Source organism: Beta vulgaris, chromosome 9 (genome assembly GCF_026745355.1).
Source record: "Beta vulgaris subsp. vulgaris cultivar EL10 chromosome 9, EL10.2, whole genome shotgun sequence".
Taxonomy (NCBI): Eukaryota; Viridiplantae; Streptophyta; class Magnoliopsida; order Caryophyllales; family Amaranthaceae; genus Beta; species Beta vulgaris.
The window spans coordinates 13,802,792-13,815,220 of record NC_079210.1 but is presented as its reverse complement, the minus strand read 5'-3'; the positions used below and the strand labels follow the sequence as shown (position 1 = coordinate 13,815,220).

Sequence of the window (12,429 nt, the reverse complement as noted above, 5' to 3'; positions counted from 1 at the left end):
AAGAATTCTCCAAAATAGCAAAGCCCATGAACAACTTGATGAAGAAGGATTGTAGGTTTAACTGGAATGAGGACAGTAGAAAGCCTTTCAAACGCTCAAAGAGAGGTTAACATCAGCCCCTGTCCTAACCTTGCCTAACGGGAATGAGGGATATGATGTGTATAGTGATGCGTCCAAGAATGGGTTGGGTTGTGTTCTTATGCAAAATGGGAAGGTCATAGCTTATGCATCTCGGCAGTTGAAGCCATATGAAGTCAATTACCCAACACACGACCTAGAATTGGCCGCAATAATATTTGCCCTAAAAATATGGAGACACTACCTTTACGGGGTGACCTGTCGAATCTTCACTGATCACAAAAGCCTGAAATACATCTTCACCCAGAAAGACCTTAATATGAGACAGCGCATATGGTTAGAGCTTATTAAGGACTATGACTTAGACATCCAGTACCATGAGGGTAAAGCCAACGTTGTTGCTGATGCGTTAAGTCGCAAGTCTAGCCATAGCCTGAATACATTAGTCGTTGCCGACAAACTTTGTGAGGAATTTTCTAGACTCCAGATAGAAGTTGTTCATGAAGGGGAGGTAGAAAGTTGCTGAGTGCCCTAACCATCGAGCCCAACTTCTAGACGAAATAAGAGAGAGTCAACCTGGGGATGTGAAGCTTGAGCGAGTCAAAGCAAAGCTTAAGGAGGGCAAAGCAGAGGGGTTTGCGATCCATGAGGATGGAAGCATACGATATAAGGGTAGGTGGTGTGTACCACAAAAGTGTGAAGAGTTGAAACAGAGATAATGAGTGAGGGTCATAACACGACTTATTCCATTTACCCATGGGGAGATAAGTTGTATAAGGACCTCAAGAAGATGTTCTGGTGGCATGAGATAAAGAGAGTGGTAGCTGAGTTTGTTTCCAAATGTCTAACGTGCCAGAAAGTCAAAAGTGAACACAAGAGACCTCAAGGAAAGATTCAACCTTAGACATTCCGACATGGAAATGGGATTCGATATCCATGGACTTCGTTGTCGCCTTACCTAGGAGTCGGGGAGGCAATAATACCATATGGGTGATAGTGGACAGACTAACCAAGACAGCAAGGTTCATACCTATGAAGGATACGTGGAGTATGGAAGCCTTAGCCAAGGCTTATGTGAAAAATGTCATTCGATTGCATGGAGTACCCACGAGTATAGTATCAGATGAGATTCGCGATTCCTTTCGAATTTCTGGAAAAAGGTCCAGGAAGCATTTGGTAGTGAGCTATTGATGAGTACAGCCTTTCACCCAGCTACAGACGGTCAAACCGAAAGAACTATTCAGACCTTAGAGGACATGTTGCGAGCATGTGCCTTAGAATACCAAGGATCATGGGAAGACCATTTGGACCTCATAGAATTCTCATACAACAACAGCTACCATGCTAGTATTAAGATGGCACCATTCGAAGCATTGTATGGGAGAAAGTGTCGTAGCCCTTTGTGTTGGAACGACATTAGTGAGACTGTGGTGTTAGGACCTGAGATGATTCAGGAGACATGGATCAGGTGCGAGTCATTCAAGAAAAGATTAAGGCTGCACAGGACAGGCAAAAATCCTATGCGGATCAGAAGCGAAGGGATGAGAATTACGAAGTCGGGGAAAAAGTATTGCTTAAGGTGTCCCCAATGAAAGGAATGATGCGATTCGGGAAAAAGGGGAAGCTAAGCCCTAAATTCATAGGACCATATAAGATACTGGCGAGAGTAGACAAAGTCGCTTATCGCCTGGATTTGCCCAACGACTTAGAAAAGGTCCATAACATGTTTCACGTATCCTAACTCCGAAGATATGTACTTGATGAGTCACATGTCCTTGAACCTGAAAACGTCGAGTTAGATGAAACCTTGTCCTATGAGGAGAAACTTGTCCGGATCCTAGACCGCAAGGTGCGGAGTACGAGGAATAAGAATGTCAAAATTGTCAAAGTGTTGTGGAGAAATCAAAATACCGAGGAAGCCACCTGGGAAGCCGAAGATGCGATGCGTCTGAAGTACCCTGAGCTTTTTCAAGAGGTACGTGAGTTACGGGGACGTAACTTTTCTTTTAAGGGGGGAAGAATGCGATACAATTTCGCGCTTTCACCCTAAAGTATGTTAATTATGTTAGTTATGTGTAATTACTGCTTATCTATTGTGCGATTGTTAGAAAACGCTTGTGAAATTTTGGGACTTAAAAGTGCAAAAGATCGTCGTTAAGACTGCCTACCTCAAAGTTTCGGGACGAAACTTCCTTTAAGGGGGGGGAAGCCTGTAATACTCCGTATTTTGGAGTTATTTCGTAATAATTAAGAAAATAAAAAGAAGTTAATAAAAAGGTATTTTAGTATTATTTACAAAATAATAAGAATAGAATAATAATAATATGAGATGGTTTAGTAAATTTTGGAGTTTATAAAAGGTTAAACCGAATTCACTTGACCTAAGGTTGCCACTTTTTAATTAGGGGAGTATAAAAGGAAAAGAAGAAGTGAAAAATCAAAAATAGAAAACCCTAACTTTCATTCTCTCTCTCCTTCCTCAGCCGTTATTCTCCCTCTTCTCTCTCAGCCGTCCTTTTTCTCTCTCTCAAAAGTCATGTCTTTCTCCCTCGTCATCTACTCGGAATCTCGTCGACGAAGACGAGGTTTGGTGTGCAAGATTTATTGTGTGTGGTGTCCGAAGGTGCGAGTGAGGGAGTGCAAGGGTTCGTTCGCGTTCGAGTGTTGTGCGAGGCTCACGTGTGTGACGCGAGTGTCGGACTATGCTGTGTTGTGCGACGCGAGGCTTCGAGGGAGTGCGACGAGTGTTCGAAGGTTTTGCCGGTGTTGCGCGAGCGTTTGCGGCAAGGTTGCGCGACGAATCTGGGTTTGTGCGAAGTTGCGAGAAGGTGTGTGCGAGACGAGCGAGCGACGGACGAAGTGCTGCGCGAAGTGAGACGAGCGAGCCTTCGACGTGGGTTGGCTGTGTGCGGGCTGTGAGGGTGTGGTTCATCGTGCGTCGCTGTTGTGGTGGAGCGAAGGGACGCGCGAGGGTTCCGGTTCCGGAGGTCGGTCGCCGGAGTTCTTTTGCCGGCGAGATTTAGCGGTATAAACCTAATATGTACATTATTATATTAGTTTAATTATATTTTCTGTTTTCTACGTTAAGTTGTAATTAGTTAATTAGTAATTCAAGTTAATTAGTAATTAATTAGACTGTATAATTAGTTTTAATTTATTATTCTGATTTTCGTTGAGAATCTGGTTTAGGTTTGTAATTAAGTAAGATGGGAAGTAGAACAAATTATATTACTGTTATTAGTTGGAGGTACCATCTTGTTATGCGAACCAGACTTTTGGACATAAGACCTGACTTTTGGACATAAGACTGGATTGGACTTAAGAGTTCTGGACATAAGACGTGGTTGGACACTTGGCTTGATTGGTTGGGTAAAAGTAGTGGACTAATTACACTAACTAAGTTTAGTTTGCTCACTAACTTTGACTCCTCAAAGACGCTAAACTCATTAGAATAAAAAAGTAACGGAAGTTCATGAACAAGGGTTTAGCTATCGTTTAGTTCGAATTACTAGATCGTTATAGTCTTAGTTACGTATTAGTTGATAATGTTATCAAGGACGTAGCACTAAAGTTTTTATTTAACGATTTAGGTACCAATTTCATAAGCGGAACGTTCGATTAAGACAGCGAAAATTCTCCGTTACAAGGTACGTACGCGTACCAGTTTAATCCCAAGTACTAGTATCATGATTAGGTTGCAATCTATTCTATTGGAACCTAGAAGCATGATAGGGAACGTTTGATTGTTGAGATTGTTTGGTTAGACATTTGTAATTTGACATCGATATCTTGCATTGGAATGCGTAATACTATTGTAGTACAAATATGAGCATTATTAATCTGATCCATAGTGTAACAAGAGTGTTACAAGAGATACGATTTGAGCATTGTAACTAAGAGAACATGTAAATGACTTTATGTGGTTATGAAATGAATGGACAGTATTAAAGTGAATTATGGCAATAACTTGTAGCTGGAATAATCCCTACAAGTGATGAGCAATGGGGGGAGTGTGGGACTTGTCCTACACTCCTACGCAGGCCTACTGTGACGACAGTAGTGTCCTTATATTTTTGATAACTCAAGTAGGCGGAAGGTTCCGTTCGATCTTGGGGGTATGCATACTAAGGTGATGGGTGTGAGACAGAACAAAATCGTATTTGCATTTCATCTAATAGACAAAGTTGTCTGTTAAGGATTCAGTAGCCCGTATGATTCTAGTAATATGACAGTGCCCGTTCGATGCCAAATAAATAAAGATTAAAGGATGTAACATAATGTAGTATCAGGCTTAAGATTGTTCATTTGTGCATTATTTATGCTTATATGTCTTCATTGGTTCATTACGTACTCAGCATAGCGGATTGTGTGTTATTATGTGTTTGTTGACCTGTGATGAACCATTGATGCTACTATTGGGAGCAGACTAGGTGTGCTGGTGCTGCTGCTGCTGCATGATATCAAGCATACGGGGGCTAGTCTTTAGTTTTGAATTTAAGCATTTTGAATTAAGTACTATTGGATTTTATAGAACTTACATAAATGATTTGTGGTTTGAATAAAAGGGATCGTTGAGGATTCCCGAGTTGTATTATATTTTTAATTGCGCTGCATATTAGTTTTGAGACAATGATTTGAGTTACCGTTTTTCGATTTATGCCTTGCGTTTCGTCGCAGCGGTAACACTCCCAAAGTCGATGCAACATAGCTGTAGACGTGTATGGATTTTGGGGGGTGTTAGAAAGTCTGTCCAAGAAATGCTCACAAGGTTCTCCAACATAATAAATGAGCTTGAATCCCTAGGGAAGGTCATTACTCTAGAGGAACAAGTACGAAAAGTACTACGAAGCCTACTTCATAATGACAAATGGATGGCAAAGGTCACTGCTTTGCTTGAAACAAAATATTTCACCACATTCAATATCAAGCAACTTTCCGGTTCCTTGTTGACTCATGAAATACATCTAGGAACTCATGAAGTTGACTCTAGTAGACCTAAAGCTTTGGCTCTCAAGTCCGATGAACAAGAGGATTCGGAAACTGATGATGAAGAGGCAGCATTGATCGAGAAGTTCTTCAATAAGAATTACAAAGGAAAGAACTTGAAAAAGCCAGGGAAGCTAAGCTGTCACAAATTTGAAGTCCTGAACACTTCATAAAGGAATATCCACTCTGGGAAATTGACAAGGGAAAAGGAAAATACAAGGAGAAGGGAAAGGAACAACAAAAACCGTTCTCAAAAGTTGATATGAGAAGGGTCATGGTTGCTGCATGGGGAGAATCGGATTCAGACGAGGAGCAGGAACAACCAGAAGAGGAAACAACTCATTTGCGTCTCATGGCAAAGACAGACGAGGAAGAAGACTTGCCAAACAATAAGGTATGCATTAATGTTATTGAAGAAGAGTTAAAAGAACTTTCAAAGAATCAATTAATAAAACTTCTTTTGGAAACTGGATGACTATAGGGCCATTTGCGTTAAAGAAGAAAATTTAGAAAATGCTAATATTGAGGAAAGATTCTTTGAATTTTTGATGAAAACCGACGTATTCGAGAAACTTTTGAAAATGCTAAAAATGAAAATTATTTCTTGAATATGGAGATGGCTGAATTGAAACTATTTGTTCCTGAAGGAACTAGTTCCTCTATAAATACCAGATCCGAGTTCGAGAAATTAAAGTTCGAACATGAAAAGCTTTTAAATAAGTATCTGGTACTTAAAGAGAAAATGGAATCTTCAAGAACAAAACTTCCTGATCCAGTGAGTTGGATACAAAAGTATAAAAATGAAGGAAGGAGTGGGTTAGGTTTCAATCACAAGAAGAAAAACAAAATGAAAAAATATATTGATCTTCCAAGCAGCCGAGTATGCTCTTATTGTGGGAACAGTGGACACTTAGTGTCTGACTGTTCCTCCAGAGAAGAACATATTGAGATGAACACTCGCTTAATTAAGCAAGTATGGAAAGTTAAGAGAAATACTAGCCCAACAGAGGAACCCAATTCAGACTGGGTTCCTACCACTAACTGATTTCTTTGGATACAGGTCAGGGGGAACATCCTGTGGTACCTCGATAGCGGTTGTTCTAAACACATGACAGGAGATAAAAAGAAATTTCTCTCGCTTTCAGCCTATGATGGAGGAACTGTGACCTTCAGAGACAATCTTACCGGTAATATTGTAGCTATGGGTAAGGTAGGAAAGTCTAAGTCACATTCCATAGATAATGTATTTTTGGTCGAGGGTTTGAAACACAATCTACTTAGTATTTCTCAATTTTGCGACAAAGGGAACAGTGTGAATTTTACTGATGAGTGAGTGTTGTGTAGTAAGTAATACAGGAACAGCAAGATTCCGGAGAGAGAAGCAGATTTTGAAAAGTGGGAGTGAATAGTTTGTAGCGGGTCAGGTGTATAGCCCACAATATTTTAAATGTGAATCGGGTCCACACAAATCGGATTGAATAAATAATTGCTATACCTCTAAAAAAGAGAATCTAACTCTAATTAATACTCACAAAACTCTAATCAATAATGATATATCTCTCAAATCTCAATCATATGAAATACTCCCTCTGTTTTTTTTAAAAAAAAAAATACATGAAACCCATGGCAGAACTAAGTTAAAAAAATACGTGAAACCCAAACTCCCAACGAAACCCAAGTTCGGGATAACAAATAAGCAATGAGGATTGACATGCTCAATATAGTAGGAATTATCAATCATTTTAAGCAGAAGACATCAATGTAACAACCAAATCATGCAAATTCAACAAATCTATAATTTTATCGATTAATTATATATAATCACAAGATTCACAACAATTTCGAATCATATCCATGTTGTAATGAAATAAATACTTATACCACAGGTTCTAAAACCATAGGAAAAATGTTGTTTTAGAATATGATATATACTTTCGAATCATGATATACTCACAACATGCCTGTACATTTTGCATTTAGACATAAGGTAGGTGGGTGATTAAATTTGATTTGGGTTAAATGTGTAGTTAGGTGATTAAGGAGTTTGGTTTATGAAAAGCTGGTAATGGCAATTTTGTAATAAACGTAACAAAAATTTTCCATTTTAAGTTATGTGTCTCTTATGTGATATTTCCATAAAAGAAATACGTGTCACTTATTAAAAAACGAATGAAATATATTTTGAGATATCTCAAATGAAATTTGATAGATCTACAAAACTAGGGAAGTAACATGCAATGGAGGAATTGCATATGAACGTGATTAGAAACCCAAAATTTTAATTGTTTTCAAACAAATGCCCATAAAACTGCCTTCTCGAGTTCTACTCTACCGGAAATTGAAATGGTGAATTGTGTAGCGACGGTTTTCTATTGCTATCCCCCATGTTTGGATAAACCCCGTCTTACAGGAGGTATTGCTAACGGTTTTCTATTGGCTAGCCTTTGGATAACCCCCGCGTTACAGGAGAAATAAAGACATTCACAGATCGATGTGCTCAATAAATGTAGCAACCACTAAACTTTTTAGCAATCATCATTTGTTAGTTCTTCAGTCTTCAATGCTATTAGCCTATTATAGCAGCGTATAAAGAAGGTAATGCAACAAATCCAATATCCATGAAACGATCAGCTAAATTTCAGGATGACAACGGAGTTGGCAAGACCAGCCTGCTCTATAGTCTGGTCAAGATCAGTGAGTTGCTTGGGAGGGAACCCCATCATCTGCAGTGTATAAGCTCCTGTTCTAGCTGGCATTGACGCATCAATGAAGGCATGAATATCTCTTATTGTGTGGTGATAGTTGAAGCGTAGAGCCGTGCGGGTTCCATCAGCTACCCTAAGCTGGATTGAGGTCGATGGCAGTTTATCATCCACAACTAGGCCCATCAGAGGGGATGGAGCAGAGTTGAGAGCAGTGGCAGGAGCAGGACCAGAAGAAACAAGGCTGCTGGTACCCAATGTCCTTCCAACTCCTTCGAATGCAATTCTTCGTTTTTTTGGTTCCTGCATGAAGCAAGAATTTTTAAATAATGCCAAAACCAACAAGGCCAAAGAAATTAGGCAAGTAACTGAAGTACACATACAGGGCAGTTCTCATATCTTCTCACAAGGTTGACAATGACTGGGTTCTTCCCGTCTGCTGACTCCAGCTCTTTTGGACACTCGGTCCTCTTTATGCTCTGCATAATCAGCATATGTAAATGCCAATAATAACTCCAAGGAGGATTTTACCAAAGAAAAAAGAAGCCACAAGAATTATCAATCAGATTATAACAAAGCAATCATATTAGAATGTTAAAAACACGGTCCTCCCAAGTTATTAGCATGTAATGACACAATCAAGTGCAAGATATCTAAAGGCACATAAAATTAGTAGCTCTATGGCAAGGAGAGGAGCAGCCCAGCAAATCAATAACTAATCCAGAGGGTTTGGTCTCCAAAGAGATGTAAACTAATACCCCACAAATGACAAATCTTACTCTACGCAAAATTAATTTGAACTAGATCCAGACAGTGGTACATGGAGACACATTTAGTAGTACAAATAAATAAAGCTAGTATAAATGAAGCACTTTACTCATAAACTCTAAGTTATACTTGCTACGCATACAATATAGGAAACTATATTATACCCCAACCTGTAGGAGTCTGTAAACCTGCTAGTCTTGCAAATATTATTGTTTTGACCTCATATACCAAGAAAAAACAATACACCCCTCCTTTCCCCCTAATTGGTAGGGGAAAAAAAGAAAAAGGATAAGAGACTAGAAACACTGAAGAACATTGGCAGGTAAACACTATTTTTCAGAATTACCTCCAAAAATGGAGCATTGCCTTCATCATCAAATCTTCTCAACGGTCTGTCATCCACTGTAAAACCATTACGCCAAAAGGTGAGAGTATGCCAAATAACTTCAGGATCCCGCTCTTGAGGAGAAGCTGACACCGTCTCTCCCGAGAGTAATCTAGCCTTTCCAGTAAAGCTTCTTGAGCTTGAAGATGGTTGGTGAACATCAAGTGGTCCCTTAATAGCTCGCATACGTCTAGCTTGCTCGAAAATCGCATCAACATCATTATCTTGCAAAATCATGACACTGTACGAGGAGAATACAGATTAAAACATGACAAAGCAGATTTGAATTACATTACCTTGTGACTGTAATCCAACTTAAGTTCAAATGTAAGCTTTTATTTCATCACAAAACTAATAATGAAGAAGCTTCATAAATTCTAATAGACAAGGCCAAAAAATTATATGACATCATACAAAGTTTTTGCATCCATGTGTATGCAAGGAAAAATTTAGAACATGCCAAAACAAAGGTATCTTCTTTTATGCAACGAATCAAGCAATCAACAATAAAAAACACATCAGTCAGGACATGTCCATAACTATCTGAATTTTCCAAAATCAGAAGCAAGCTCAATGGAGCTAAAGAACTCACTGTTTTGTGACTTTGGAGTTTGGGATTATAGTTGACTAGAACACATTACATGTCAAAAGGATCAATAGAAAACAGCCTTTTTCTTATAGTAGGGATAAAGTTTCAACTTCCCTTGCACCAGCCAGGATGGGAGCTTCTTTAGAGGCATTATGAGTGCTCATAGTCTTGTTAGTGTTGTCCACGCAAATGCAAATCAAAGGCCTCGTTCTCCACTATCAATAAAGAAAAGAACTTGTCCATTTTCCCACTTAAAGCATAAGCCTCATTGGAAATACAAGGATAACATAATGGTATTTGATTTAATCATATAATATGTCTCCATTTATTAATAGTTGTACCATATTTATTTGTGACACTATTCACAAACTTTAATTTGACCATCTTGTATGATTTATATGCAAGGAAACACATATTTATGTAGATACACAAAAGAAAAAGGGATGAAGTATTTAACATATTCAAATGGCAACCTGAAATAAACTCAATCCAAACCTATATTTTCCACCTAGCAAAGAGAGTTTGCAAGCTGCACTACAATCAGCTAAGTTCATAAACAAGGCGAAAAGTTGAACTCGGCAGTCAGCAATAGCCAGCTGAAATTTACACTCAAACAAAAGAACTGCTAGACTGAAGCCTGTCATCGCATCAACCACAATCTATTAACGACATGCAAAGTAGAATACCACCTGTTAAATCCTACATGTTTTTGGCCCATACTTCTCTGTTCTCCAAAGGCTTAGCCAAATATGCACAGGTTTTCCTACTTATCAGAAAATAGCCACCTTGTCAAAGTAATTCACTATACACAAAACACCCTATCAAATATGGGCATCCTTGTCAAAGGAACTTATATTAAAATGAAACTCACGATTTGTCCGGTAGGCAATAATTAATGGTGATGATAGTAGTAAATTTAGTGTAATTTTGTAAGAAAAATCTCATGCCAATATCCATGATAGTAAAACCTCACCGCCATGTTTTTCTTCAATCTACCAAGCAAGTAGAGTGATTGGCAGTTATTCAGAATTCACAAATATATACATGGGTTTCAGTATCATGCCTATAATTCATAAAATCCAGTCTATATTTTTTTGTTTTCCTGTCTGAATCTTGACATTATTCAAGATTAGAGAAAATCTTTTTTTTTTTTTTACTTTATTAATATTCAATCAATATAATTTTACTAATATATAACGAAAGATATCTAACTTCCTGTCTGAATTTTGACATTATTCAAAATTAGAGAAATTTTTTTTCTACTCTATCAATATTCAATTACTATAATTCTACTAATATCTAACGAAATATACTAAGGTCAAACAAGTGCATTGACGCGCAAACTTAAAGTAGGAAGAAAAGAAATGTAGAGGGAGTACCGTTGAGGAGGACGAGCATGATCATGATCATGATCAGAATCACTATGCGAACCCGAAGCATTCCGGTCAAGATTAGCCAAATTACGAACACCTCCAACGCGGGCTATACGACTTCGAGAATTAGAACTCCTGCCATTGTTATCATCATCATCATTGCTGTTGTTATTCGTACTTTTCCGAGTTCCGGAGGGCGGAGAACGGGAGCGCGAGCGAGACGGCGAGGCAGAAGGAGATGGAGATTGAATACTTGCATCAGCACCACTAACACTACAACTATCAGCGACAGCAATGGTTGGAGAAGTAGAGTTTGACTCAAAGAAGGTGGAAATGGCGGCGTCTACGTCGAATTTATGGCTTTCGAGGAAGAATTTTGCTTCTTCTTCAGTGGAGGATGTGATGTCCATGAAAATCTTGATCATTGTTGTTGTAGTTGTTGTTGTCGCTGATGCAGCTAGAGTTTCTTGGTCGGACTCCATTGTTGATTTCTTCAAGGAATTTTTTTAGGTCTTGTGATTTCAGATTTTGATTTGAAATTAATGAACTGAAAAGGCAAATCTTTGTTTTTGTTCTTTCAAGTTTCAAGAGAGAGAATCGTAGGCTAGTAGGCTAGGTAACTAGAATTTAGAATGCCTGATCGAAATTAGTATCATTTGAATATCAAGTATTGGTGAGGCAATCTGATTTGTATGAAACCGGTTCACGTTAACATTAGAGTGCACCAGGCAAAACAACATATTATTACTGAACAATCCACCATATTATGTGAAAACCCATTATATTATGCAGAAATTCACTATATCATTAAGACCCACACTATATCATGCAGAAACTCACTATATTATTTAGACACACTTATATATCATTCAAACACACACACTATATCATACAAAAACTCACTATATCATTCACACACACTATATCATACATAAAATCATTATATCATTCAGAAACACACTATATCATGCAGAAACACATTATATCATTCAAGGGTAAAATTATATGTAGGCCGTAGGGCTATATATAAGCATTAAATGCATGTCTTAAAATTGAAACAATTTAAGAATTCATAATAACATTCACATTATTTGAGGTAATAAATGCTTGATTCAATTTTTTACTTCCATTTTAAGCAACTTATACATAGCCCTAAGGGCTATATATATAATTACACACATACTATATCAAATAGAAACTCACTATATCATTCAGGCACGCATTATATCATGGAGAAACTAAATCATTCCATATGTTAGAACACGTGTAATGATATATACTGCGCAACTCAGATCTTCATGTATGTTAAAACATTTTAATTAATTCCTCTATGATATTGCATATAATTTCACATTGTGTTTTTCGTTAATAAAATATACTATATTGTATATAGGTTCACTATATCTCTGTAGAATTCACTATATGAAGTTAATATCTTACCAACCCGGTGTACGCTAAGTTAGTGTGCACCGGTCCATTTGAGTTTCTTATTGGTGATGAGGGGCTGAGGGCAAGTATATTTTTGTTGAGTTTAGAGTCTGAACTTCT

At 38.0% G+C, this 12,429-nt stretch overlaps 1 protein-coding gene across 1 annotated transcript; it reads right to left on the bottom strand.

Moving 5' to 3' along the window:
* Nucleotides 1-7,219: 7,219 nt before the first annotated feature.
* Nucleotides 7,220-11,522, bottom strand: LOC104883235 (plant UBX domain-containing protein 4). Its single transcript, XM_057391969.1, has 4 exons — nt 10,888-11,522; nt 8,881-9,160; nt 8,150-8,245; nt 7,220-8,069 (listed from the first exon to the last, which is right to left on the bottom strand). Exons 1-4 carry the CDS (start codon nt 11,361-11,363, stop codon nt 7,692-7,694), a joined length of 1,230 nt encoding a protein of 409 aa, XP_057247952.1. The 5' UTR covers nt 11,364-11,522; the 3' UTR covers nt 7,220-7,691.
* Nucleotides 11,523-12,429: the final 907 nt, after the last annotated feature.

Excerpts from the sequence above, each read along its gene's own strand:
- LOC104883235 (XM_057391969.1), bottom strand. The coding sequence starts at position 11,363 with ATGGAGTCCGACCAAGAAACTCTAGCTGCATCAGCGACAACAACAACT. Across the intron at positions 9,161-10,887 it reads CATGCTCGTCCTCCTCAACG|TGTCATGATTTTGCAAGATA; the intron begins GTACTCCCTCTA and ends CTCCTCGTACAG. Across the intron at positions 8,246-8,880 it reads GCAATGCTCCATTTTTGGAG|AGCATAAAGAGGACCGAGTG; the intron begins GTAATTCTGAAA and ends CTGATTATGCAG.